This window comes from Trichomycterus rosablanca, chromosome 12, assembly GCF_030014385.1.
Source record: "Trichomycterus rosablanca isolate fTriRos1 chromosome 12, fTriRos1.hap1, whole genome shotgun sequence".
Classification (NCBI taxonomy): Eukaryota; Metazoa; Chordata; class Actinopteri; order Siluriformes; family Trichomycteridae; genus Trichomycterus; species Trichomycterus rosablanca.
The window spans coordinates 27,234,168-27,259,369 of record NC_085999.1 but is presented as its reverse complement, the minus strand read 5'-3'; the positions used below and the strand labels follow the sequence as shown (position 1 = coordinate 27,259,369).

At 40.3% G+C, this 25,202-nt stretch overlaps 1 protein-coding gene across 1 annotated transcript in view; it reads left to right on the top strand.

Moving 5' to 3' along the window:
- Window positions 1–23,179, top strand: part of kif5c (kinesin family member 5C) — a 37,705-nt gene extending 14,526 nt beyond the window's left edge. The window contains exons 8-26 of the mRNA XM_063005455.1: window positions 38–162; window positions 799–903; window positions 2,295–2,443; window positions 5,917–6,065; window positions 9,738–9,904; window positions 10,063–10,131; window positions 11,668–11,874; window positions 12,080–12,226; window positions 13,944–14,132; window positions 14,239–14,356; window positions 15,138–15,214; window positions 15,659–15,768; window positions 16,489–16,590; window positions 17,049–17,109; window positions 17,542–17,613; window positions 18,356–18,460; window positions 19,681–19,897; window positions 20,384–20,568; window positions 23,071–23,179. Coding sequence (XP_062861525.1) covers window positions 38–162; window positions 799–903; window positions 2,295–2,443; window positions 5,917–6,065; window positions 9,738–9,904; window positions 10,063–10,131; window positions 11,668–11,874; window positions 12,080–12,226; window positions 13,944–14,132; window positions 14,239–14,356; window positions 15,138–15,214; window positions 15,659–15,768; window positions 16,489–16,590; window positions 17,049–17,109; window positions 17,542–17,613; window positions 18,356–18,460; window positions 19,681–19,897; window positions 20,384–20,562 — 2,348 coding nt within the window. The 3' untranslated portion in view covers window positions 20,563–20,568; window positions 23,071–23,179. The remainder of the gene's footprint in view (window positions 1–37; window positions 163–798; window positions 904–2,294; window positions 2,444–5,916; window positions 6,066–9,737; window positions 9,905–10,062; window positions 10,132–11,667; window positions 11,875–12,079; window positions 12,227–13,943; window positions 14,133–14,238; window positions 14,357–15,137; window positions 15,215–15,658; window positions 15,769–16,488; window positions 16,591–17,048; window positions 17,110–17,541; window positions 17,614–18,355; window positions 18,461–19,680; window positions 19,898–20,383; window positions 20,569–23,070) is intronic.
- The last annotated feature ends 2,023 nt before the right edge of the window (window positions 23,180–25,202 follow it).

Sequence of the window (25,202 nt, the reverse complement as noted above, 5' to 3'; positions counted from 1 at the left end):
ATTTTTAAACTGTGATTATTTTTCTGCTTTTTTTCAGACATGAATGAACACAGCTCGCGCAGTCACAGCATCTTTCTGATTAACATCAAGCAGGAGAACGTGGAGACGGAGAAGAAGCTGAGTGGAAAGCTCTACCTTGTGGATCTGGCTGGTAGTGAAAAGGTCCCATACCTGCTTTATCTAACTCAATTTAGCTTTGTTACATTATGGGTGCAGTTTAATTTTTGGAAAAAAGTAAGAAAGTAGCGTAAAAGCTGAAGTCAAAAGTTTGCATACATTTCCAAAGTGTATTGTTTGCCCTGTAATGATCTGTGAGCTGTCTGCTGCTGCTGGAGACCCCGATTGCATCCAATGCACATGCAGCCCACTGATCCTTTCTTATTTGCCCATACTTTGGTGGATTTGTTCATGAGGCTAGTTTCACACAGTGATCTCCACTTCTAAACAGGCACCTTGACCAGGGTCCTTACACTGCTTTGAAGACCCCACCCCCTATTTATTGTGGTCTTTTCTCACCTAGCAGACTTTAGAGGCTAATTTTGTCTTCTGCAGGCACTGCCAATTGTGCCTGCTAGGGGGCGCCCAGCTGACTAGTAGCAGAGCTGAAATTCAGCAGTTTGACACAGTAAAATTGTAAAATAAAGTTTCAGAAATCATAGAAATTCCAAAACTGCCATGACATACATGTTTCTTGCAAGTGTAGGTAAAGTGTAGGTATTGATTATACAGTACATGACAAATAACTGCCTAATGGTATAGTATAAACATAGGAAAAAAATCTTCTTTTCTCTCTTTAAGGTCAGTAAAACAGGAGCAGAAGGAGCCGTATTGGATGAAGCTAAAAACATCAATAAATCTCTCTCTGCTTTGGGAAACGTCATCTCAGCCCTGGCTGAGGGAACCGTAAGTGCCATTCCAGTCTTTAAGCCAGAAAAAAAATAACTTAGGTCAGCAACTTTAAATTGAAAGATGCCTCTATAGCAAAAATGGGGAAATCAGTAATCAGACTTGCACTTTGCGGGTGCATAACTTCATTTTCTGAGTGGAGCTCTTAGGCCTGGGCTAGGCTAAAAGGAATCCTTGCTTTTATGTCTGAAAGGGCCAGATTGTGTTTTATGAGTGAAATGAGCTCTCAGTCTCAAAAAGGGTTTGGAATAATATAATGTGGATGGAAGTCTCCAAATCTAAAATTAGACACCACCAAGTGTCAACAAATACTGAGAAGAAAGACATTTTTGCATTTAACTACAGATATGCATATAAGACTAGATCCAGGATCTATTAAGACACGTGTCAAACTCAAGGCCCGCAGGCCAAATCCGGCCCGTCAGGTCATTTTATGTGGCCCGCAAGAGCTTAAAAGACATATGATTGTCTTAAAAATCATACATAAACTGCATCTCCCACAATGCATGCCGACTTTGTGACCCGAAAAGTGACCGCATCCCGCCACTAGATGACAGCGTTTTGACATGAGCGTTTAACTAAGGCGGTTTTCCAACAAGTGATATTGAGAAATATTTACAAATCATCCCAAAATGTACAAGAAGAGAAAATTGAAGCAAAAGGAAGGTAATTTAATAAAAGATGGGAAGAAAAAAACGGTTGTGTTATGAGGCCGTGTCTGTGGTAAAGGAGTACAATATATTTGTAGATATACATTATAAATATACAATATAAATTTGGCATTTTGACACCAAACACTGCAGTCACAGCAGGATACGTTGCAATCTGCCCTTTGAGGGCCACCATAATGCAGATGTGGCCCTCTGTGAAAATGAGTTTGACACCCCTGAAGAGAATAAAATTATTTTTGCACCAAATATTCCAGTTGGGTTTGGCGTTAAAGACAAAAGGATCTAATCCTCCCTGTTAAGTATGGAGGAGGATCTTTTCTTTAAAGGCCCTGGGCATCATGGACTTTAAGTACTAGGAGATTCTAAATGGAAATCTGTCTGCATCTGCCAAGAAGTTAAAAATAAAGGATGAATCTTCCAGCAGGGCTGTGATTCAAAAGAGGCTCTGAGTTGCAAATAGGTTCAGAATAATTTAAAATCAAATTATAGGAGAGCAAAGATTCTAATATATGTGTAATATTAGCCTCATCTAACATTTTAAGGTTAATAGCTGGTGTGTTTCATTCACTAGGGGTACTAAACGTTCTCTGTACTCTGGTTCCCTCCCACCTTCTAAAAACATGTATGGTGTATTTGTTTATTTCTATGTTCTATTGTTCAATGTTCAGTTATTTTGAACAACTGCTAGCCCTCATTTTGCCATTTATACTATTACAGAAGACACACGTGCCGTACCGAGACAGTAAGATGACGAGGATCCTGCAGGACTCTTTGGGTGGAAACTGCAGGACCACCATCATCATCTGTTGCTCTCCATCTGTCTTCAATGAGGCGGAGACCAAGTCCACACTCATGTTTGGCCAAAGGTCAGAAGAAAATGTATTCGGCATAAATGACTAAAGTTGCTTTTATTTTTATTAATTTGTATATGTGGCCAAATACAAGGGGTGGACAAAAAGTGGAAACATATAATAATGTATTTAAATAAATGACCTGCCAGTTCTTTAATGGATAAATGAGGTAAAGATTATTAGAAAGGTCATGGAAGGAGCTTGACATTATTCTGGTGTTCCTTAAACTACATTTCATTTATTTTAACAGCAGGCACAAAAACATCACTAACCAGAGAGCTTGCACCATAGGGTGCACCTGGTCCTGTAAGATTGCCTTATATTTATTGGTGGATTTGTGCAATGTTGCTCCGTTTACTGTTATGGATCCCCTGCTGTACATAACAGCTGGCAGCAAACGTTATGGGTTGAAGGCCTCATGTGACTTCCTTTAAACATAAATCCATAAGGATGTATGAAATATGGTACAAATAGCCCAGTAACTCCTTTTGTGGTCATTCCACCAACCTGTGTGTGTGTGTGTGTGTGTGTGTTCCACAGTGACATGTGATAAACATGTCAAAAGGTGATTTATCAGGCTACATCCAAGCCAGTTTTCTTTGTATAAGCAGTTCAGAGAGGAGGTGGTGTACTGGTGTTATGAATATTTTTGAGAGTCATTAGATAAATCCAGCGAGTTTGAATGCCCCAGCTTACCACTACAGCTGGGTAGTGTTGCTTGCTTGGCCACAAAGGTCTAAAAAAACCTAGTGAGCAGCCTTGCTGCCTACTGCCTATTTAGGCAGCCGCCTAAGTATAGAGTATTCTAGTAAGACACTGAACTCATAAGGCAGTTTATTTAGACACACTACATAGACAGTGATTACGGTGATTACTACATATTTGGCTTACTAAGCTAACACAGTTAGCCTCAGGTCATTCAAACCAATGGGGTAAGGCAATACAACCCGCTAGCATCCCAGCTATCGTCTCCCTGTGCGGGTAAATTGTCACTGATAAGCCCGAATTTGCTAATAAATTAGACTTTATACTTATTACGCCTTTATACAATTTAAAAATCAATGAGAATTTATTCACTTTTTTTGTAAATAAATATTTGTATTTTTTTGTGAGAAAAGTTGCAAAGTGCTGCACTGAATGCTAGGATTGCCTTCACCGCTAAGATAGCATTAGATGCTCCCTTGTTATTCAGTCAGAATATCGCTCAGAATTAAGGCACCTCAGTAGGCAGCATTTTAAGGTATCTGAGGAATTTAGACAGCCCTCTTTTTGGAGTGTGTAGGATGTCGTAAAATGCCGTCTATGTAGAGCGCTCACTAGGTTTTCAGACAGACCCCATGCCACTCCACTCAATGGCCTCACCAGTCATTAGATCTGAATCAGTTAGTGCAACTTTGAGACATGATGGGCCGGTAGTTTTTAAGCATGAATATGCAGCTGATAAATCTGCAGTGCCTTGTGGAATCCATGCAATAAAGAATTAGGGGTCCTGCCAAGTATTAGTAGACTCCCTAATAAAGCGGCAATTGATTGTGTATACATTATTTACGGAGTGTTATTCTATTTCATTTTAATATTTTATTGTATTTTATTTGTGAAACTGAAGAGGATATTAGATTCAGAAGTAATGATGAAAAACACTTCCTCTCTCACTTGCTCGCTCACTCACTGGCTCATTTAAAGCAGCTTATATTCGATATGAGATGCAACGTGAGCCTCATGGAGTGAAATACATATTTCATGTGCATCCACAAGCTTTTACAGTAGAAACCACAATGACTGACAGGTTTCAAAAGCTTCATTTCCTGAAGTGGTATAATCTTTTATCATTTTTTTCCTGAGAGTGTATTGTGCTTGGTCAACAATCAATGCTGATAAACAAACTGTTTTTTTAATTTTTTTATTTTACCTCCATTTTCCTCCCAGTCTAGTCGTATCCAATTACCCGATTGCATTTCACTTCCTCTCTAATGCTACTGACTTCCACTCCTGACCAAGGACAGCAGTTACTAACACGCACTCCCTCCGACACATGTGCAGTAGCTGACTGCTTCTTTTAACCTACTCAAGGCGAATTTATATGGGGCTCAGTCTCACATCCCACAGAGATCTTATGAGGAATCCACAACAGCAATCCAGCCCAAACTGACAAGCCAATCATTGTCCGTGTAGGCACCCATCCTGCTGATAGCAGAGCTGAAATATGAACATACAAGTTCGAGATGTCAGCTCTGGTGTGCTAGCGTGTTTTATCGCTGTGTCACCTGAGTGCTCAGAACATCCTGTTCTAAAACCAGGGGCAACACACAAAAACCAGCAGGCAACAGTACAGTTTAAAGCCCGGACACACATTTCATGGGGAATATAGATCCATAATTTTGACTCACCCTGTATATTGCAGTAGTATAGTCATATGACGACCCCATAAAGAAATGGGAAATGCAGACTGAAAACAAACTCCACTGTATCCACCCTAACATCCAGGCTTGACCAAAGTTGCTGCCAGACAGACAGTATTTACAAGATCCAGCATTGGACATCTCACCTGTGTCAGGTAAAGGGAGAGTGCCCCCGGATCTGTGACCACTGTACAATACCTATAACAATCAAACACATACCAACAAAGTGCCCCAAACACCACAAAGAATGACAAAAACTAGTGATACCAGACACAATATATGGAATATTTATCAAAATCAAAGCAGAAACTCTCATCAAAAAAATCTATCTAGAACTGGACACAGCAATGACACAGTGATACGTAAATACCAATCTTACCATGAAAATAACCAAGTGGTAAACATGGCGGTAAACACTAAACATTTTCAGATCTAATTTTCACCTGTAATTGGTAGATTATTCATTCCTTAGTGCAAAGACTAATTAAATATTACGTTGTTACGTTTGGCACAGATGCCTATTGACAGTTTGTCAAAATGTTTCTCTCTAATTAGAGCCAAGAGTGTATTGCACTTAGTCAAAAACAAAAGATAATAGGTAAAATACTATATGTTTAATTATGTGTAATTATGTGGACACCCTGACCACAAGCTTAATGAGCATCCAGTTATTTTTTTTCTTACAAATGAGCAGTTATGAGCAGTTATGAGCAATCCCCACCAGCAATCCAACCCAACAGACAAGACAACCATAGTCTGTGTAGATGTACCACATATTAACAAAGTGTCCCAAGTACCACTAGGAATACCAGACATAATGGATGGAACATTTAACAAAATTAAAGCAGATACTCTCATCAACTTTTTAAAAAATACTGTACATATCTAAAGCTGTAAACAAACTATCTTGCCATGGAAATAACCAAGCTGTAAACAGAGGGGTTAACACTAAATACATAAATGACAACCCAACATTTTCTGATCTACACCTGTGATAGGGCAAAGACATAAAATACTATGTTACATTTGGCACAAATGCCCTTTGACGCTTTGTCTTAATGTATAATCAAAATGTTTTTCTTCATTTAGAGCCAAGACCATCAAGAACACGGTGTCTGTCAACATGGATCTGACTGCTGAGGAGTGGAAGAAGAAATATGAAAAGGAGAAAGAGAAGAACCGAGACCTGAAGATTATCATTCAGCGGCTGGAGAATGAGCTGAAACGATGGAGGAAAGGTACAGCCTGAGAGAAATGTCCACTCGCAGTAAAAAATGTGCAATGCCATCGCTTATAAAGAATCCAGAATATAAGAATTATAGCCGCCATTATTTGCTTTAAATTTACAGTACTTATTGTATCACTTTATATGTGGAGGTCATAACATTTTTATTGCTTGTCTTTTTGATCTTTTATTTAAAATATGAACAGCTTCCCTCCTACAAGTACAATGATTGTAAAAAAAAATACATTTTATCAAGTGTGCAATAATTGTTGGCACCCGTTTATCTACACATTTCATATGAGAGGAAGGCAAACTGAACTATGAACTTGATGATGCCAAAAGCAAATCAGCTGCTGAATAGAAAGTATAGATTTTGTTATTAAATATTAGGAAGTATTAAGTGTAATAAAAACTTAGTACAGTACTATAAATAAATAATAAGTACAATTCAGCCACAGCAATTGCTAGCAGGTGTAATAAATCATTTATATAAAAGAAATAGCTCACTTTCTTAACCGCTTATCCACTTAGGGTGTGGGGGTTGGGGTGCTGGAGCTTATCCCAGCTTTTCAATGGGCGCAAGGCACACAGTAACACCCTGGACGGGGCGCCAGTCCATTGCAGGGCAGACACACACACACACACATACACATTCACCTATAGGGCAATTCAGTGTCTCCAATTAACCTGACTGCATGTATTTTGGACTGTGGGAGGAAACCGGAGCACTCAGAGGAAACCCACGCACATACGGGGAGAACATGCAAACTCCGCACAGAAAGGACCCAGACCGCTCTGCCTGGGGATCGAACCCAGGACCATCTTGCTGTGAGGCAACAGTGCTACCCACTGAGCCACTGTACCACCCTAAAGGAAATCAATTATATAAAAAACTATATGCTTTCAAATTTGCAGCAATGGTTTAGGGAAGGCCTTTTCCTATTCCAGCCTGACTGTGCCCCTGTGCACAAAGCAAGATCTATAAATACATAAAGAAAAGCTTAGTTTAAAGAAAATCCAGTGGCCTGTGCAGAGCTCTGACCTTAGCCTCGCTGAACAGCTTTGGAATTAACTGGAAAATCAATTGAGGCTTTCTTGACCAACATCAGTGCCCAGTCATATAAATGCTCTTTTAACTGAATGGGCACAAATTCCCACAGACATGCTTTAAGGTCTTGGGAGAAGCCTTCTCAGAAAAGTGGCCTCTGTTAAAGCTGAAAAGATCACATAGCAGTCGCTCAATTTTAATAGCTTTTGTTTTTGTAATGTGATGTCCAATAAGCTCATGGTCAGGTATCCAATGTCGAAATTTAATCTATATAGTGTATCATTTTTACAAAGTATGCTTAATAACATTATGTATAATATGAATAATAATGTCTTTATTATAAGGGACTTCCTGTTACCATCTGGATTTTGCATTTTGATGTTCTTGTCATGTGTGGCACAGTGGCTCAGTGGGTAGCACTGTCACCTCACAGCAAGAAGGTCCTGGGTTTGATCCCCAGGTGGGGCTGTCCGGGTCCTTTCTGTGCAGAGTTTGCATGTTCTCCCCACACTGAATTGCCCTATAGGTGAATAGGTGTGTGTGACTGCCCTACAATGGACTGGCGCCCCGTCCAGGGTGTTACTGTGTGCCTTGTGCCCATTGAAAAGCTGGGATAGGCTCCAGCACCCTCCCACGACTAATTGGATAAGTCCGAAAACTTAATGGACTTATTAGTACTTAATCCAAGACAGACTACATTTGAGAACTCATCTTTCATACAATTCCACAACATGTGAAAGAGCCAAAGGTAAACAACCTTATTTTTACAACCCTACCACAACCTTAATGACATGCAGATGGGGTCATAGGGGAATTCTGGGCAAAAAAATCTAACATTTATAAAATGATTAGCTTATGCTGTTTTTCATGGTCACCTTGCTGCTTACTGCACTAAAAAAATACCCCATGGTGTTATTAAATAATTAATATTATTGTTATTTCAGACAGGGCAACACAGTGGCTTTGTGGGTGGCACTATCCTTGCAGCACACATTTTAGTTTTGTATGGAATCTAAAAGGATCCACTGGAATTATATGGCTAGAGAATAGGTAGTTTAGGTCTAAGGTCAGTGGTTTAGTTGATGTGATTGACATAATGAGAGACTAAAATAAAGAGTAATTGGGTGACTTTCTCTTCCACATACACACAGGAGAAATATCATTATTTTAAAGACAGTACTGTAGTTACCTATCAGTGTCTTGCAGATTCTTCAGTGTCAGTATGATTTATGTTAGATTTACTCACAATTCACTTGTCTGAAATAATTCAATTATTCATTCATTGTCTGTTTTACCACAACCATCCTACTCAGGGTCGTAGTGGGTACAATTCACTGGGTGAAAGGTAGGAAACACCCTGGACCGGTCCATCACAGGGCAAACACACACACACACACACACACACACACATTCACTCACATATTCACACTTAGGGCAATTTTAGTAGCTCCAAATAACCTGACCGCATGTATTTGGAAGAGAAAACCCACACGGACACAAGGAGAACATGCAAACTATACACAGAAAGAACCCGGACTGCTTCACCTGGGAATTAAACCCAGGACCTTTTTGTTATGAGGCGACAGTGCTGTCCACCTTGACAATGTGCTGCCCTGTCTGAAATAAGAATAATATTAATTATTTAATAACACTATGGGCTCATTTCCTTTAGTGCAGGGGTGTCAAACGCATTTTCACTGAGGGCCACATCAGCATTTTGGTGGCCCTCAAAGGGCCGTTTGTAACATATTCTGCTGCGATTGGAGTCTGCCTTTTAATTCTTGGACAATTTACTGTTTTTCTTAGAGGCTAAGTTTAGCACACTTAGTTTCGTGTTTGTATTGTATTTCTATATCTATATTGTACTTCTTTACCACAGACACGGCCTCATAACACAAAAGACGTACCGATTTTTCTTCTTAAAGCACAAACTTGTATTCACTTTCCCATCTTTCATTAAATTACCTCCTTCTGCTTCAATTTTCTCTTCTTGTACATTTTGGGATTATTTTTAGATATTCCTCAACATCAGTTGATTGAAACCCAGCTTAGTTAGACGCTGATGTAAAAACACCGCCATCTAGTGGCGGGATGCGGTCACTTCACGAGTCACAGACACCATATGCATGTCATTAAGGTTGTGGTGGGGTTTTTGGCTTTTGGTTTTGGTACTTTTGGCTTTTTTACATCAGGGTTTTTCCACCCAAGGGACGCAAGGCAAAAAAAAAAAAAGAGAAATAAACTAATTTTAACAGGCACATAAACATGAAATGAACTTGTACACTAATGCCCCCTTGTGGATGCTTTACGTTACATCTTGTAAACCACAGTGGGACCAGATTGCCAACATTTTTATTAATTAAGTATATTTTGTTCTGTGTTTTGTTTTGATACATTGTTTGTGTTGCCCGGGTCATGGTAAAAATCATGGATAAATGTGGGTCGCTTGAAAAAAAGTTTGAAAAACCCTGTTTTACATTGTATGAAATTTGTATTGTCTCTAATGTAGCCTGTCTAGGATTAAGTACTAATAGAACATCATGAGATGTGCTTAAATATTGCTGTATTTTATAATACATTTAATAAAATAGTGTTAATAATAATTAGTATAAAAGCTCACGTTCTGTATCTGTGTAGGCGAGGCAGTCCCGATCGAAGAGCAGCGTAGCAGTAAGGAAATAAAGAACTCCGAACCCAAGCCTGTTATTGATGCTCTGGCCCCACCACCCCAGCCTCTCTCTGACACTGAGAAGACTCAATATGAGTCTCTAATCAATGACCTCTACCAGCAGCTGGATGATAAGGTACTTTGGTTGGTGTGGGTGTGTGTGTGTGTGGGGGGGGGGGGGGGGGTCTTACGGTCAATCTACATCCTCCAATTCTCCTTTTCTGTTACTTTTTTATACAGCCTGCATTTGTCCGCCTGTCTAACTGCATCACTCTCTCATTTCCTCCTCTTCAGGACGATGAGATAAATCAGCAGAGTCAGCTGGCGGAAACACTGAAGCAGCAGATGGTGGATCAGGATGAGGTGAGTTCTAAACATCGTGCAGGCACACTTCTGATTCCTGCCGCCATCCATTCACAAAGCTAGTAATAAAACTAGGTGTTCCAGTACACATTCCTGAGTGTGGATATAATCTGAAAAGCGGGATCCATTAATAGTTTGGTGTCGACAAGACGTATTGCAATATTATGCTCTTTTTGTAGTTTGCCTTTTTATTAGGAACAATAGCTCTTGTGTGAATTAAGAAGGAAATTCAAAAAGTTTCCGCACTTTTTTATGGTCCAAATGCTTTTGGCCACCTACCATTTGCACATACCCTATGGTAAATTAACTTGACATTTCATTTCCAAGCTCGAACTTTAATTTAACTTTCATAAGCACAGAAAAAAATCTCTCAAACCAACCTAAATTTATTTAGAAATATTTAGAATTTAGTGCCAGCAACTCACTCAAAAAAAGTTGGGACAGAGGCATGTTTACCACTGTGTTTCATCATCTGTCTTATTAATGACAAGTCAAGTCAAATTTATTTGTATAGTACTTTTTACAATAGACATTGTATCAAAGCAACTTTACAGCATCCAGGACTGACAGACCAAAAACCCCTGTTGAGCAAGCCAAGAGTAACAGTGGCAACTGATGCCAACTGAGGAAACTGAGGTAAAAAAAACTCCCTTAAAATTACAGGAATTTAAATAAATAGAATGCACACAAATCATACATGCACATAATTAAGTTAAACTAAAAGTTATATCGGGGTGGCACGGTGGCTCGGTGAGTAGCACTGTCGCCTCACAGCAAGAAGGTTCTGGGTCGAACCCCAGGTGGGGAGGTCCGGGTCCTTTCTGTGTGGAGTTTGCATGTCCTCCTTGTGTCTGCGTGGGTTTCCTCCAGGAGCTCCGGTTTCCTCCCACAGTCTAAAAACATGCAGCCAGGTTAATTGGAGACACTGAATTGCCCTATAAGTGAATGGGTGTGTGTATGTGTGTGTGTGTGTGTGTGTGTGTGTGGCCTGGGATGGACTGGCGCCCCATCCAGGGTATTACTGTGTGCCTTGCGCCCATTGACAAGCTGGGATAGGCTCCCCCCCCCCGCCCCCCCCCGCGCAACCCTAATTGGATAAGCAGTGAGAGTGAGTGAGTAAAAGTAATAATTAGCTTATTAGAGTAAGTAATTACTTATAAATATAAAAAAGCAATTGAAGTTCTTTATTATTCAGTCCAGCCTGTGATAAAGTCCATAGTGAGTTATGGGCATTTTCGGGACAAACATGCCAGGTTTCCATCATATCTAGCAGGAGCAGCATTGTTGGCACAGCACTCTCAGTTTTCGGGCTTCAACCTCAGGGGGTAAACAGGTTTCTGTCAGAACCACCTTGGGGTAAACAACAGAAAATGTACAGTATTTAAAATGTGATATGAAATCGTTCGAGTAAAATGACGATTTTGCAGAGAACAGCAGTCTCTAGCACACCTAATCATTGTTGCAGTTTTGCATTTGATATCATTTTACAAAATGTCCCAACTTTTCTGGAAATCTAATCTAATCTAACCCTCACAGCTGTTGGCATCGATGCGGCAGAACTGCGAGAAGCTTCAAGAGGAGATGATGCGTCTGCAGCGTGAGCATGAGGCAGCCAAAGAGGAGGTGAAGGAGGTGCTTCAGGCTCTGGAGGAGCTCGCCGTCAACTACGACCAGAAGAGCCATGAGCTGGAAGAGAAAGGAAGGAGCAATAATCAGCTGAATGATGAGCTGTCACACACGAGCGTGAGTGTGGGGGTTGGGGGACAGTGAGGTCTGCATCTTATGCTCTGCATCTTATGATAAGGATAGTAAGAAAGGAGCCCTGGACGACCTGAAAACAGCAGGAACAACAGTTGCACAGAGAACTCTGACAATCGAAAGAGAGGACAACAGACAGTATAGTTACATTTACACACTGACTGACCCTTGATGCATTTGTGTTTTCTAGACTCGTCTAGCCAGCGTGGAGAGGGAATTTGCAACGCTGCAAGAAGTCAGTGGACACTACAAGAGGAGATCTGCAGAGATCCTCGCCATGCTGCTCAGAGACCTCAGTGAGATGGGCTCTGTCATCGGCACCAGCGATCTCAAAAGTGTAAGAACTTGAAGTGTAAAGAAGTAAAACTATAGTATAGTATAGTATGTACAACCCCAATTCCAATGAAGTTGGGACATTGTGCAAATCCTTTTCAACCCATATTTAACTGAATACACTACAAAGACAAGATATTTAATGTTCAAACAGATAAACCTTTTTTTTTTTTTTTGGCAAATTTTCACTCATTTTGAATTTGATACCTGCAACACGTTCCAAAGAAGTTGGGACAGCGGCAACAAAAGACTGGGAAAGTTGAGGAATGCTAAAAAAACACCTGTTTGGAACATTCCACAGGTGAACAGGTTAATTGGAAACAGGTACATGTCATGATTGGGTATAAAGGGAGCATCCCCGTAAGGCTCAGTCGTTCACAAGCAGGGTTCACCACTTTGTGAACAACTGCGTGAGCAAATAGTCCAACAGTTTAAGAACAACGTTTCTCAAAATGCAATTGCAAGGAATTTAGGGATTTCATCATCTACAGTCCACATGGGCTCAGGAACATTTCAGAAAACCATTGTCAGTGAACACAGTTCGTTGCTCCATCTACAAGTGCAAGTTAAAACTCTACCATGCAAAGCAAAAGCCATATATCAACAACACCCAGAAACGCCGCCGGCTTGAAGCGCAAAATACGACAACGGAGACCCCGGACTGTTGAGCAACTGAAGTTGTACATCAAGCAAGAATGGGAAAGAATTCCACCTACAAAGCTTCAACAATTAGTGTCCTCAGTTCCCAAACGCTTATTGAGTGTTGTTAAAAGGAAAGGTGATGTAACACAGTGGTAAACATGCCCCTGTCCCAACTTCTTTGGAACGTGTTGCAGGCATCAAATTCAAAATGAGTGAATATTTGCAAAACACAATAAAGTTTATCCGTTTGAACATTAAATATCTTGTCTTTATTCAAGTTTTACACAACGTCCCAACTTCATTGGAATTGGGGTTGTAGTATTACAGAGCCAAAATATGTGGACACCTCTCTTAGTTTATAAATATAGATGTTTTAGCCACACCAGTGTGTAACAGGTGTATTTAATTAAATAAATAATATCACCACCATATTATCAACAATATGCAAAGAACCATCCATAGACTAATGGAGATGAATTACAGCATAAAACTGTGCTAAGTACTGGGACACAGTGGAATAAGTGGAAATGAAAACAATGCAAAATACAATGAATACAAAAATCCCTGCTTTAGAATATACACAGTTGAGTCACATTATCATGACCACCAGCTAATATCCAAAGTAACCGCCATGTGCAGCATAGACAACTTCTAGACAAGCTGGGAGAGACTCAGTAAGGTCCTGGTAGGTTGTCACAGGTATCTGTAGCCATGCTGACTGCAGTGCATCCTACAGCTGCTGGAGGGTGCATGGAGGAGGATCCATAGAGTGAACATGATGATGAGCTGGGTTCCCAGACACTTAGATGGGATCAAGTCTGGGGAAACAGGGGGCCAGGGTAGTATTTGTAAGTCTTGGGCTTGTCCAACCAGTGTCGGACATTTCTAGCCATTTGACATGTCGCATTGTCTTGCTGGAAGATCCCAGCATGGGTGTACGTGATCTGCAAGGATGGATTCATGCCCAGATTGGTTGAGAGTGCCTTCCACTTGGATTCATGAGCCCAGAGAATGCCAGGAAAATATAATGTGTGTGTATATATATATATATATATATATATATATATATCTGTCACCAGATGGCCGATGGACATGGAGCGATGGAGGAAGAGTTTACCATGGCGCGCCTCTACATCAGCAAGATGAAGTCAGAGGTGAAGTCGCTGGTGAACCGCAGCAAACAGCTGGAGGGAGCTCAGGCCGAAACGACCCGCAAGATTCAGGCCAATGAGAAAGAGCTCGCCTCCTGCCAACTCCTCATCTTACAGGTCCGTGATAATCCACCTCATTCATCACCCATCATTCTTAGTCAGGTTGAATTAAAACGTCAGGGTCCACACAGTTACAGATTGTCTGGTTTTTTTTCTGATGCAGCTCCAAGCCAAGATCAAATCGCTGACCGACTACATGCAGAACATGGAGCAGAAGAAGAGGCAGCTGGAGGAGAGCCAGGACTCACTGATGGAAGAGTTGGCTAAACTCCACGCTCAAGGTGTGTGATACAAAAATCTATGCACACACATGCAGCATAGAATTTCTAAACCGATTTCTATAGTATTATGGACAGAGCAGTGATTCTTAAAGGTGTCAGACCACCTTATTGGAAAATGCCCCATTTATTGAACCAAAACCTCCAAGTGCCTCTTAAAGTCGCACACACACCACACACACTTACACACTTACTCACTCACTTTCTTAACCGCTTATCCAATCAGGGTCACTTGTGTGTGCTGGAGCCTATCCTAGCTTTTCAATGGGCGCAAGGCACACAGTAACACCCTGGACGGGGTGCCAGTCCATCGCAGGGCAGACACACACACATACACACACCTATTCAGTGGTATATAGGGTAATTCAGTGTCTTCAATTAACCTGACCTGCATGTTTTTGGACTGTGGGAGGAAACCGGAGCTCCCGGAGGAAACCCACCCAGACACGGAGAGAACATGCGAACTCCACACAGAAAGGACCTGGACCGCCCTGTCTGGGGATCGAACCCAGGACCTTCTTGCTCTGAGGCGACAGTAATTCTAATTTGCTTTTGTAAGTGATGAACCAGCAATTTGAACATCCACTATATGGCTCTTTTAGAACTCTTTTAGTTGCCTTATGTTGCATTTATATCTTTCCAAGTGCTTATAGTACTAATGCTATTGATTAACAATTAGCCTAATTGAACTTACCTGTGCAGATGTGTAAAACTTAGTGGTTAAGTCAGTTTATTTCTATGTTGGTTGACACGTTACCCTGCTGTTACATGTTCTGTGATCTAGAAAATATGCATGAGGTGTCCGTGATGGATAAAGAGAAGGAGCACATGAACAAGATGAAAGATGCTGAAGAAATGAAGGTAAAAACACTTTTCTTTTTTATTAGCTTGTCAGATACGACTGCAGGCTAACATATGCTTCTTCAGATATGTGCAAAGTTGCTAGTTACTTCAGCAACATAAAATATGTCTAACAAAAAAAGCTTTAATAAGCACTGATGTGCATGCTAGCATGCTATGCTTTTTAAATTCCTTAGTCGCTAATGCTGATGCATTGATCAGACAGTAGGCATTGCTGTTGCAGCAGCAAGGAGATAAATTATTTTTCTAAGACATGGCCAATTGTGTTGGTAGCTCGCTCTATCATGTCAGTGGCACAAATCTCGTCTCTGCAGTGGCATGCCAAAAGATTAGAATGCCAATGTGCTAGCTTTGGCATTTCTGAGTAAATAGGTCATGTAGAAAAGAGATAAAGTGAGGTTCTTGGTTTTTTTAATTTCATGTCTGTTAATGTGCTTTGTGTAGACAGCTCTGCAAGAGCAGATGGAAAGTCATGGTGAGACCCATCAGAAGCAGCTCTCACGCCTCCGAGATGAGATCGATGAGAAACAGAAACTCCTGGATGAGCTAAAAGAGTTAAGAGCAATATGTGGTACTCCTACATGCTAGTAAAAAGCTACACATCATAGTTCCACAGTCAAGTATAAAACCAGTAGTACTGGATGCTGGTTTGCACCACAGTATTAACAATAATCATCAAATAATAATCAAACTAAGTAGGGCACGTTACATTTACGGCATTTAGCAGATGCTTTTATTCAAAGCGACTTACAATTATCACTGAATACAATTTGAGCAATTGAGCCTTAAGGGCCCAGCAGTGGCAGCTTGGTAATGGTACGGCTTGACCTGGCAACCTTATGATTACTAGTTCAGTACCTTAACTGCTAGGCTACAACTGCCCTAACCAAACACAGAGCAACACTGTCACCTCACAGCAAGAAAGTCCTGGGTTTGAAGAGGTCCAGGTCCTTTCTGTGTGCATGGGTTTCCTCCCACAGTCCGTGGGCAGTGGTAGATCAGTGTTTAAGGTACTGGACTAGTAATCAGAAGGTTGCCGGTTCAAGCCCCACTACTGCCAAGCTGTTTGGCCCCAATTAACCCTCGATTGCTTAAATTGTGCTCAGTCATAATTGTAAGTCACTTTGGATAAAAGCGTCTGCTAAATGCCACAAATGTAAATAATTTTAGTATAATTCCAGTATAATAAGCACATATTTCTAACTGCATTTGGTAGCATTAATGTGAATGTGTTTATAACTGTTTGAATGACCTCTGCTGTATTTGTCTCTCAGTATGAATCAGGCACTTCAGCTGGAGCGGAAAAAGCTTCTGTCTGACAATGAGAAGCTCAGACAGGAAGAACTGGAGAAGGAAGAAAAGCTACAGACACTAATGTAAGGAAGCTTTTTTTGATATGCTTTCTTCTGAGCTATTTTGTAATTGATGTGGAATTTATTTGATTTAATATGAAACGTTCTAGTTCTAGTGAGTAGACATGATGATGATGATTTTAATGATTTAATTAATTAGGTTAGCTTATTTTGAGAGATTTGAGAGAATGTAATTGTATAACATTGTTGGATAAGACACTGTCAGCATTCATGCTGCTCAGGGTGAATCGCTGTTTACTCTCCTCCTTCTGCTTGCCTCGCTATCCTCATCACCCTTCTCCCCATTCATCTTCTGCACATGCCCAAACCGTCTCCATCCTGCCTCTCTAACTTTGACTCCAAAACATCTTACCTGCACGGTCCCTCTAATTAACCCCTTCATGATAATGTCCATCCTCATCAATCCATAACAGTAATGTAGTTAGTAAAACATACTTTTACTTTTTTTGTTTGTGGTTTAGCCTATTAAATGAGAAACGGGAGCAGGCTAAAGAAGATCTGAAGGGTCTTGAGGAGACTGTGGTAAGTAAACATCAGGGATTGCTGTATTTTTTTCATCATAATTCTTCATTCTTTATGCTTTTAGAAGTTAATTGGTTAACATTAGACTTAATATTGTTTGTAAAGATGCTTTTTACCCCCATTACATTCTCCTAATTTAGATATATCTAATTCCCAACAAGCATTCTGGTAACCCCTGACAAATAGAAAGCACTTTGCTAGCTAGGAGGGTCATAGAATAGCTTCCACAGAACATATGACTAACACCTAAAGAATGGCACACCATACTCTCTGTATTCCTCCACCACTTTTGCTTACTGTGATACCATAAAACTAAGAAAATGTCAACTTAATACCTTAATTAAAAATCATATTATCATTTTATCCATACATTTTATTTTGTCTGTCACTCATTTCAGCATTTTCTAAATCTTAAGCTACGTTATCTTTCAGACAAAAGAGCTCCAGACTCTTCACAATCTGCGTATACTCTTCATCGAGGATCTTAACGCACGTGTCAGGACAGTAAGTGTCAAGTTTTTTTCACCAAAGAACATCCCAAAATCCAGAACACATAAAGTTAATTGTAAAAAAAGTATGTGGACACCTTTTTTAATTATTTAGTCCTTTTTTCAGCCACACCACTTTATTTACCAATAACAGGTGTATAAAATCAATTGTGTAAATTATATTATATTAAAATTTTGTTTCAGTAGTTCAGTTTTTAGACGGCCCATCCCCTTTCCAGCTTCACTGTGCCCCTGTGCACAAACCAGTTGGTGTAGAGGAACTCCTATGGCCTGTTATAAAGTCATGATCTTAACTCGAACCCTAGTAATCTGTGCCTGACCTCAGATTTTCCTTGTCCGCACAATCTTTTTGACTGTATGTCCCAAATATGTGCACAAACTCACCAAATAGTGAAAGCTACATTGTGGAGGTGGGGATAGGGAGCTCAGTTACCACCCATTGTATTGAAATGGGCTGTCCAGCAAGTGCATGGTTAGGTGTCCACGTACAATCTTAGCTATAAAGTGTATGTTAGGTACACAATACAGAATTGGGGTGGTACCTACATCACACTTCATCTCCTCCAGATGTTCTTTGGCATCAGAGCTTCATTATGGTAGCAGCTGTTGAATGAATGACAGAGATATAGTCATGTTAATGAAAATGGTTTCAATACAGCGAGGGATGGTGTCATCATAAAGTTCTTACAGCTGTGACCTTTGATGTGGCATCATCTCTGGTGATTTTTTTGTGCTAGAATGTGGAGTTGGATTCAGACGAGGCGGGCGGCACACTGGCTCTGAAACAGAAGATCAGCTTCCTGGAGAATAATCTGGAACAGCTCACCAAAGTTCACAAACAGGTTTGTTTTTTTCTGAAGTTGTTTTACTAGAAGCATCATTAAAAAATATAACAAAAATGCTGCACTGCCCATCTTGAATCTTAAGATCTTAAGAAAACACTGGGTGCTGAGTAGGAACATATCATAGGCAGAGTGCATCAATTAGAGAACATTACTTATTTAGAACTAAGGGCAATATAAACATCTAATTCACCCTTTACATGTTTTATGAATTAAAAGGATGCTGAATAGTACCTGAAGTACTGATGTCCAAAAAGGTATAGTTTGGTGTGGAATGATATGTAATGGCCTGCAGAAAATGAGATTCCGGGCGCTAAGGTGGCACAGCGGTAAAACACGCTAGCACACTAGAGCTGACAACTCATTGGTTCAAGTCTGAGCTCTGCTACCAGCAGGCTGGGCACCTACACAAACAATGATTGGCTCGTCCGCAGGGAGGGTGCTGGGGGGGATTCTTCATAACTGATGAAATTACGACCTCTGCTGTCTGATTGATGGCGCTTGCACAGAGACAAGGATAATGTGAACAGGGTGTGACTCCACATGCGCAAAGCTGATCCACAAATGAACTCGCCTCATGCAGGTGCAAAGATGCAGTGAGCTACTGCACATGTGTTGGAGGGGGCGTGTGTTACGGCTCTCCTCAGTCAGGAGTGGAGGTCAACATCAGTAGAGGGCAGGCGTAATGCAATTAAGTAATTGGATACAACTAGATTTGGGGGAAAATTGGGGGGAACCAAAAAATGAGATTCCAAGATGAATTGGAAAGTTAACTGCAAGCCAAGCCATCTCGTTCAACATCTGTTCTTCACCTCACAGAACTGGTACAAACTTGCACACTCCTTAATCTTGTGGAAAGCCTTCCCAGAAGATTGAAAGCTGTTATAGCAAAATAAATATATAAAAATAAATAGGGATCTCTATATTATTGCAACCTAATTTAAAATGTTCACATACTGTTGCTAATATAGTTTTTATTATCTATCTTAAGTGACATTGTTTGCTCTACAATTCTGGCAGAATTTGGACACCCCTGATCCAATTTCAAATTTTTTAAGTGAACGTACATGAACACATCTGCACACTTTAATGCACAATTACTGTTTATTGCTGAAATGAACCATGGTTGTCCTATCTTTGCATAAGCCTGTATATCAATAAAATGTGTCTCTTCTTTTTTGGTAACGTTTACTGTACTGCTATTCCCGTTGTCCCTAAAGTTGGCGCGAGACAACGCAGAGCTGCGCTGTGAGCTGCCCAAACTGGAGAAGCGTCTTCGAGCCACGACCGAAAGAGTAAAATCACTAGAGGCAGTGCTGAGGGACGCCAAGGAGAAGGCCATGAGGGACCGCAAGCGCTACCAGCAGGAGGTGGAGCATATCAAAGAGGCTGTCAAGGCCAAGAACCAAGCCAGAAGGAACCATACTGCACAGATCGGTCAGTCTGAAATCCTGTTAATGTAACTGACATGAAAAATGGTATTACATTTGTCAATTAGTGTGGTGCCATGGCATAACTGGTCATGTGGCTTACGCAACATAGGTTTTTGGGGCCCTATTCTTGATGTATTTCTCCCTAGCTTATGGGTTTTGAAAAAAACTTTGTTGAAGACTTTCTAGAGGAGTTTAGTCTATTATAGCCACTGGGAGGGGCACATGGCGGATGTTCACATACATTTGGCCATATAATGTATCTGGTCAATGAGGGTCTTACTGGGGTGCGTCTATATGTTTTGTGTAGCTCATGAAAGATAGTCCCAATGTATCAATGTACACAAACTATAAAGTGGCTGGTGGATGTCTAACATACACACACACACACACACACACACACACAAAACACACACACAAAACACACACACTAGTACAACACTTTGCCAATAGATTACACATAATTGTCTTTTCTTGCCTTTGTGTTTTTTAGCCAAACCTATTCGTGCTGGTCATCATCACCCAGCAGCCACTGGCTCACCAAGCCATTCAATCAGAGGAGGAGCAGGAGCAGCAGTGCGAGCAGCAGTGCCCAGCCCACGCCATCATCATTATCAGATGCAGCAAGCTCAGCACTACCACCGCAGCAGCAGTGGCAGCAGCGGCAAGTGAGCAATGGTAAGCTTCCATTAGCCACTTTTCTGATTGACTTATTGACAGCAGATTTATTTATGTGTACAACATCTACTTCAGTTAAAGGATTTGGCTTCATACGTTATACCATTTGGCATTTATATGGGTTGTGAGCCGAAAAAATGGGTTGCAGAGAAAAACAATAATAATTAATAATAAACACGCCCCCTTGTGGAGGCTTTATGTTACATCTTGTAAACCGTACTAGGACCAGATTGTACACAGAACCACTGTGTTTTAAGAGTGTGTGCAAATCAGGAATCAGTATTCGAGTATAGTGATGTAAAATTTCAATATTTGTACCTTATTTGTACTTGTTAGTAAACACAGACAAAAAAAAGTACTCTTTTTTAGTACAATTAGGGATGTCCCGATCACGTTTTTTTGTTCCCGATCCCGATCCTTAATTTTGATCCCGATCCGATATCGAGTCTCAAACCGATACTTGTATTTTCTAGATATTGTCTAGATAAGAACTAGATAATACTGTTCACACAGTGCACACTTTAAGTACATTAAGTACATCAAAATGAAGTGAAGGTTCTTTTTGAGGAAAATCAGCATCTCTGCCGTGTTAGCGGACATCCGGTTCCTCTTCTCATCATATAATAATAAACTCGCTGTATTCGGCTGAGTGTTTATTTTTTAGGTGCTGTATCAAGTTGGTAGTAATTGTAGATCGTTTGGTTAAATGATATCTGGTTTGTTTCTTATGAGCCACCGTACTTGTATGCGTGCTGTAACTGTAACAAACTTTTCTGTGGTTGTATTGTGACAATGGTTTGATGGACGTTTCTACGCGAAGTGAGTGTAAAGCCGATACCGATCAGTTAAAAAATGCCTTGATTGGCCCTGATTCCGATCTTTGAGATCGGATTAGGACATCCCTATCAACAATACAAACATTTACCACTACAAGCACAACATCTTTGCTGTTCCACCCACTCGCAAACATTTTAGCTTATCAATGCTGTTAACAGATGATAATTTATGCAAATAATGCTCCCTGTCATCTTTGCTGAGTTTGTCTCGGTATGATTTCCTCTCATTTCGCTTCTGCTTCTCCAGTTTTCTCTGCTATGAAAGAATAAAAAAATTATGTAAGCGTCTTTGCTGTTACTTTCACTGTATCGCTGACTAAAACAATACCTCCACAATGGCGTCTCACTGACGTCACAGGCACTAAATACACCTGACTGATAAAAACCTAAAGCAGGGGTGCCCAATACATCGATCGCGATCGACCAGTCGATCACACAGTGCACGCTGGTAGATCGTGCCTCATTCAGACAGGTCAACGTGATTGACATCAAATGCGGCCACTGTTTCTTTAATTTGTGGTTTGTTACCATAGCTACGCCTCAGTCTACCTAAAGCACTGCTAATCTAGAAAGTTTTCATTAGTCAGTAGTGAGTTTGCGCCATTTTTCCTTTTTTAACCATTCAGTGCAAATCATCAGAATACGGTTAGTGTGATTTTTTTCAGTCACTTGCCCTTTAATGCTGAATATCAATATAGGCAACTGAAGCGCATTTAAAAAAGCTTTAAAGCGTTTTTGAAAAATGATGAGGCCAACCTTTCTAAAAAGTAGATTGCGATGACCTGTCGACTGAAATAGTAGATCTCAAGCCACGAAAGTGTGGGCACCCCTGACCTAGAGAGTAAAATGCATTGTTTGTGTTGCCTGGGTTGCATAAAAAATCATGAGCAAAATGTGGGCCGCTTGTCAGTTAAGCCTTGTGAGTTAAACCTGGGTCTCTGCAGTGCCACCGGTCTAGTCATACAGACACAATTAACTATGTCTTGGGGTGGTTGGGTGGTCATTTGCTTGTTGCTGTATATTTCACTGTATAACTCGTCTCCACTGTGCCGGGACATCATTACTCACTGAGTCATTATCAGGACAGACTCATAAAGCATGATCTCAGACTCATGATCTGTCACCCTGTTAATGAAACCTACATTGCACATCTGTGAATATTTACTGCACTTTTATAACTGTCTATTATCTCACGTATTACATATCTTTATTATATGTATTACCTACAAGTACTGTACAGTAATACTTACCTACTTCATAGTTTTTTTTATCAAAAAAACCTTGAGCTGCTGTAATGCTTGACTTTTCCTTTGGGATTAATATAGTGATCTATCTACAGTATAAGTGGTTGAGGAACACATAGAGCACAGGCTGATCCTCAAAGCACGAACGAGGTTGACGGCTTCACACGCACCACCATGTGCTAGTCTGCAGCTCTCCTCAACCAGCACGTTCGCCATGGGGAGCCTGATATGACTATAACTGGGAAAATAGGGAGAAGCAAGAAAGTTGTATCAAAAATGTCTAGAAAGTCTTCTTAAAAATGCATTTTGGTGGTCAGTTGAAGTGTGGGCAGAAGGCAGCAACCCAAAAATTAAATGTAATTACTTCTTAGTAATTATATCTCTAATTTTGCAATGCAATGTTTCTTTTCTGTCTGTTTCAGTCTGGAGTATTGGAGAATGCAGAACATCTCCTTGGACGTTCTTTCCTTTAAGTCTTCATCCATCAATGAGATTAGGCACAACCGCTAACACCTCTTATCATATTCAGGACTATTTGTGGACAGAAGCTTTTTTTTATTCTATGGGTGACAAATGTCTGTCATGTACACTAACACATACAGACATTACATTTAGCGTAGCATGATTAAAGTGGATCCCGGGTGGTATGGTTTGACAGAGGAGATTTATCTGAAGAAGAAATATTGCCAATGCATTGCATGGCCTAAAGTATGTGGACACCTGTTTTAATTGTTCAGTGTAGGCATTTCAGTCACAAACATTGTCAGAGCAGTTTGGGGAAGGCTCTTACTTGTTCCATCCTGCCTGTGCCACTCTACATAAAGCTTGCTGTTGAGAATTCCAGTTAGGGGAGTTTTTCCCTGCCACTGTATCCCTTGGCTTGCACAACAGGGAGGTTTGGTCTGTTGGTCCTGGATTCTGGAAAGTTGCTTTGAGACAATGTCAATTGTATAAAGAGCTATCTATTTCCTCAGCTGCTCCCGTTAGGGGTCGCCGGTGGATCGTGATCCGCATTATTGATTTGGCACAGTTTTTACGCCGGATGCTCTTCCTGACACAACCCTCCCTATTTATCCGGGCTTGGGACCGGCACTACAATGCACTGGTTTATGCATCCTAGCGGCTAGGTACCTATAGGACAATTCAGTGTCTCAAATTAGCAGAGGAAACCCACGCAGACATGGGGAGAACATGCAAACTCCACACAGAAAGGACTTGGAGCGCCCCACCTGGGGATCGAACCCAGGACCTTCTTGCTGTGAGGCCACTGTGTGCTATACAAATACATTTGACTTGACTTGAATAGAATTACTTGACTTGAACCTCAGTAATCATATTTGGGCTGAACTGGAACGTCAGTTGTGAGTCAAACCTTCTTGTCCAACATTATTTAATATTTAAGCCATTTATGTGACTTTGGCTTTTATCTGATTCAGCTGACAATTGTGACATAATACAATCAAAGCAAAAGAGTGTTGAAAGCCTTGCTTGATGGTTCAACAGTGGCAACTTGACATGGTGGAGATTAAAACAGCGACCACTAGTCTATAGTCTAGTACTTTACCTGTGCCACTGCCCCTGTGTTCGGACCATACAAACACATTCCAAAATTAAAATCCATTGGTGGCCAATATAGGCAACTTCATATTAGTTAAATGGTAGGAGAGCAACATGTTGGACATTTAACAATCTCACAGCCTGGTGTTCTTATACTTTTGATCATGTACTATTTATTACAAAATTTGACTATTAATTAAGATACCTGAAACCATGAGGACATGGAAAAAGCATGCAGGAGGACCGAAGGTGCCCACACTACCTATCAGGAAAGACCTACAGTGTTTACATTACACCTGTCTGATCTATCTTGTACTGTATTATCTGTTTCTATTGTCATCATTGTCATTACTGTATCAATGGTGTTGTAAAATCCTAATGGTGCCACACACAACTACCTTTTTTGTTGATGTTATGTTACCTGGTGCTGATTAAAAGTGAACTATTTGATTAACAAGCCTAGACCTGATTAGAACCTTTCATTAAAAAATAAATAAATAAATAAAATAAAAATAAAAAAACACTTACACACAACCAAAATGTTTTATTTATTAAAAAGAAAACAAATAGCTTTCTTTACAGGATTTTCTGTCTTGTTCCAGTAGCACTGTTCCGCAGTTATACATAGTGTATGACATTATACATCTAATGTACTAGCAGTTTATAACAAAATGAGTAAAATTCATATTTAGGATTAATTCAAACATGCTTATGAAAAAAAGTACTTTAAAAATATTTAATATGGGAATGAGTGCCATGGATGACCCAAAATATCTAAAAACTGAAAACATAGCAGCAAACACAAACAGGCAGGGACAAAAACTAAACTGCTAGAAGAAGGGGGTAAGATGTCTTGCTACATTCACAAAATGTGTGTTGTTACTCCAAACGTTTCAAATATATAAATATACCTGATCATGATTAGGAATCCTGATCTTGTTTTAAAGATTTGAAATAGATGAATAAAAATAAATGGATTGAGAAAACACAAATTTCT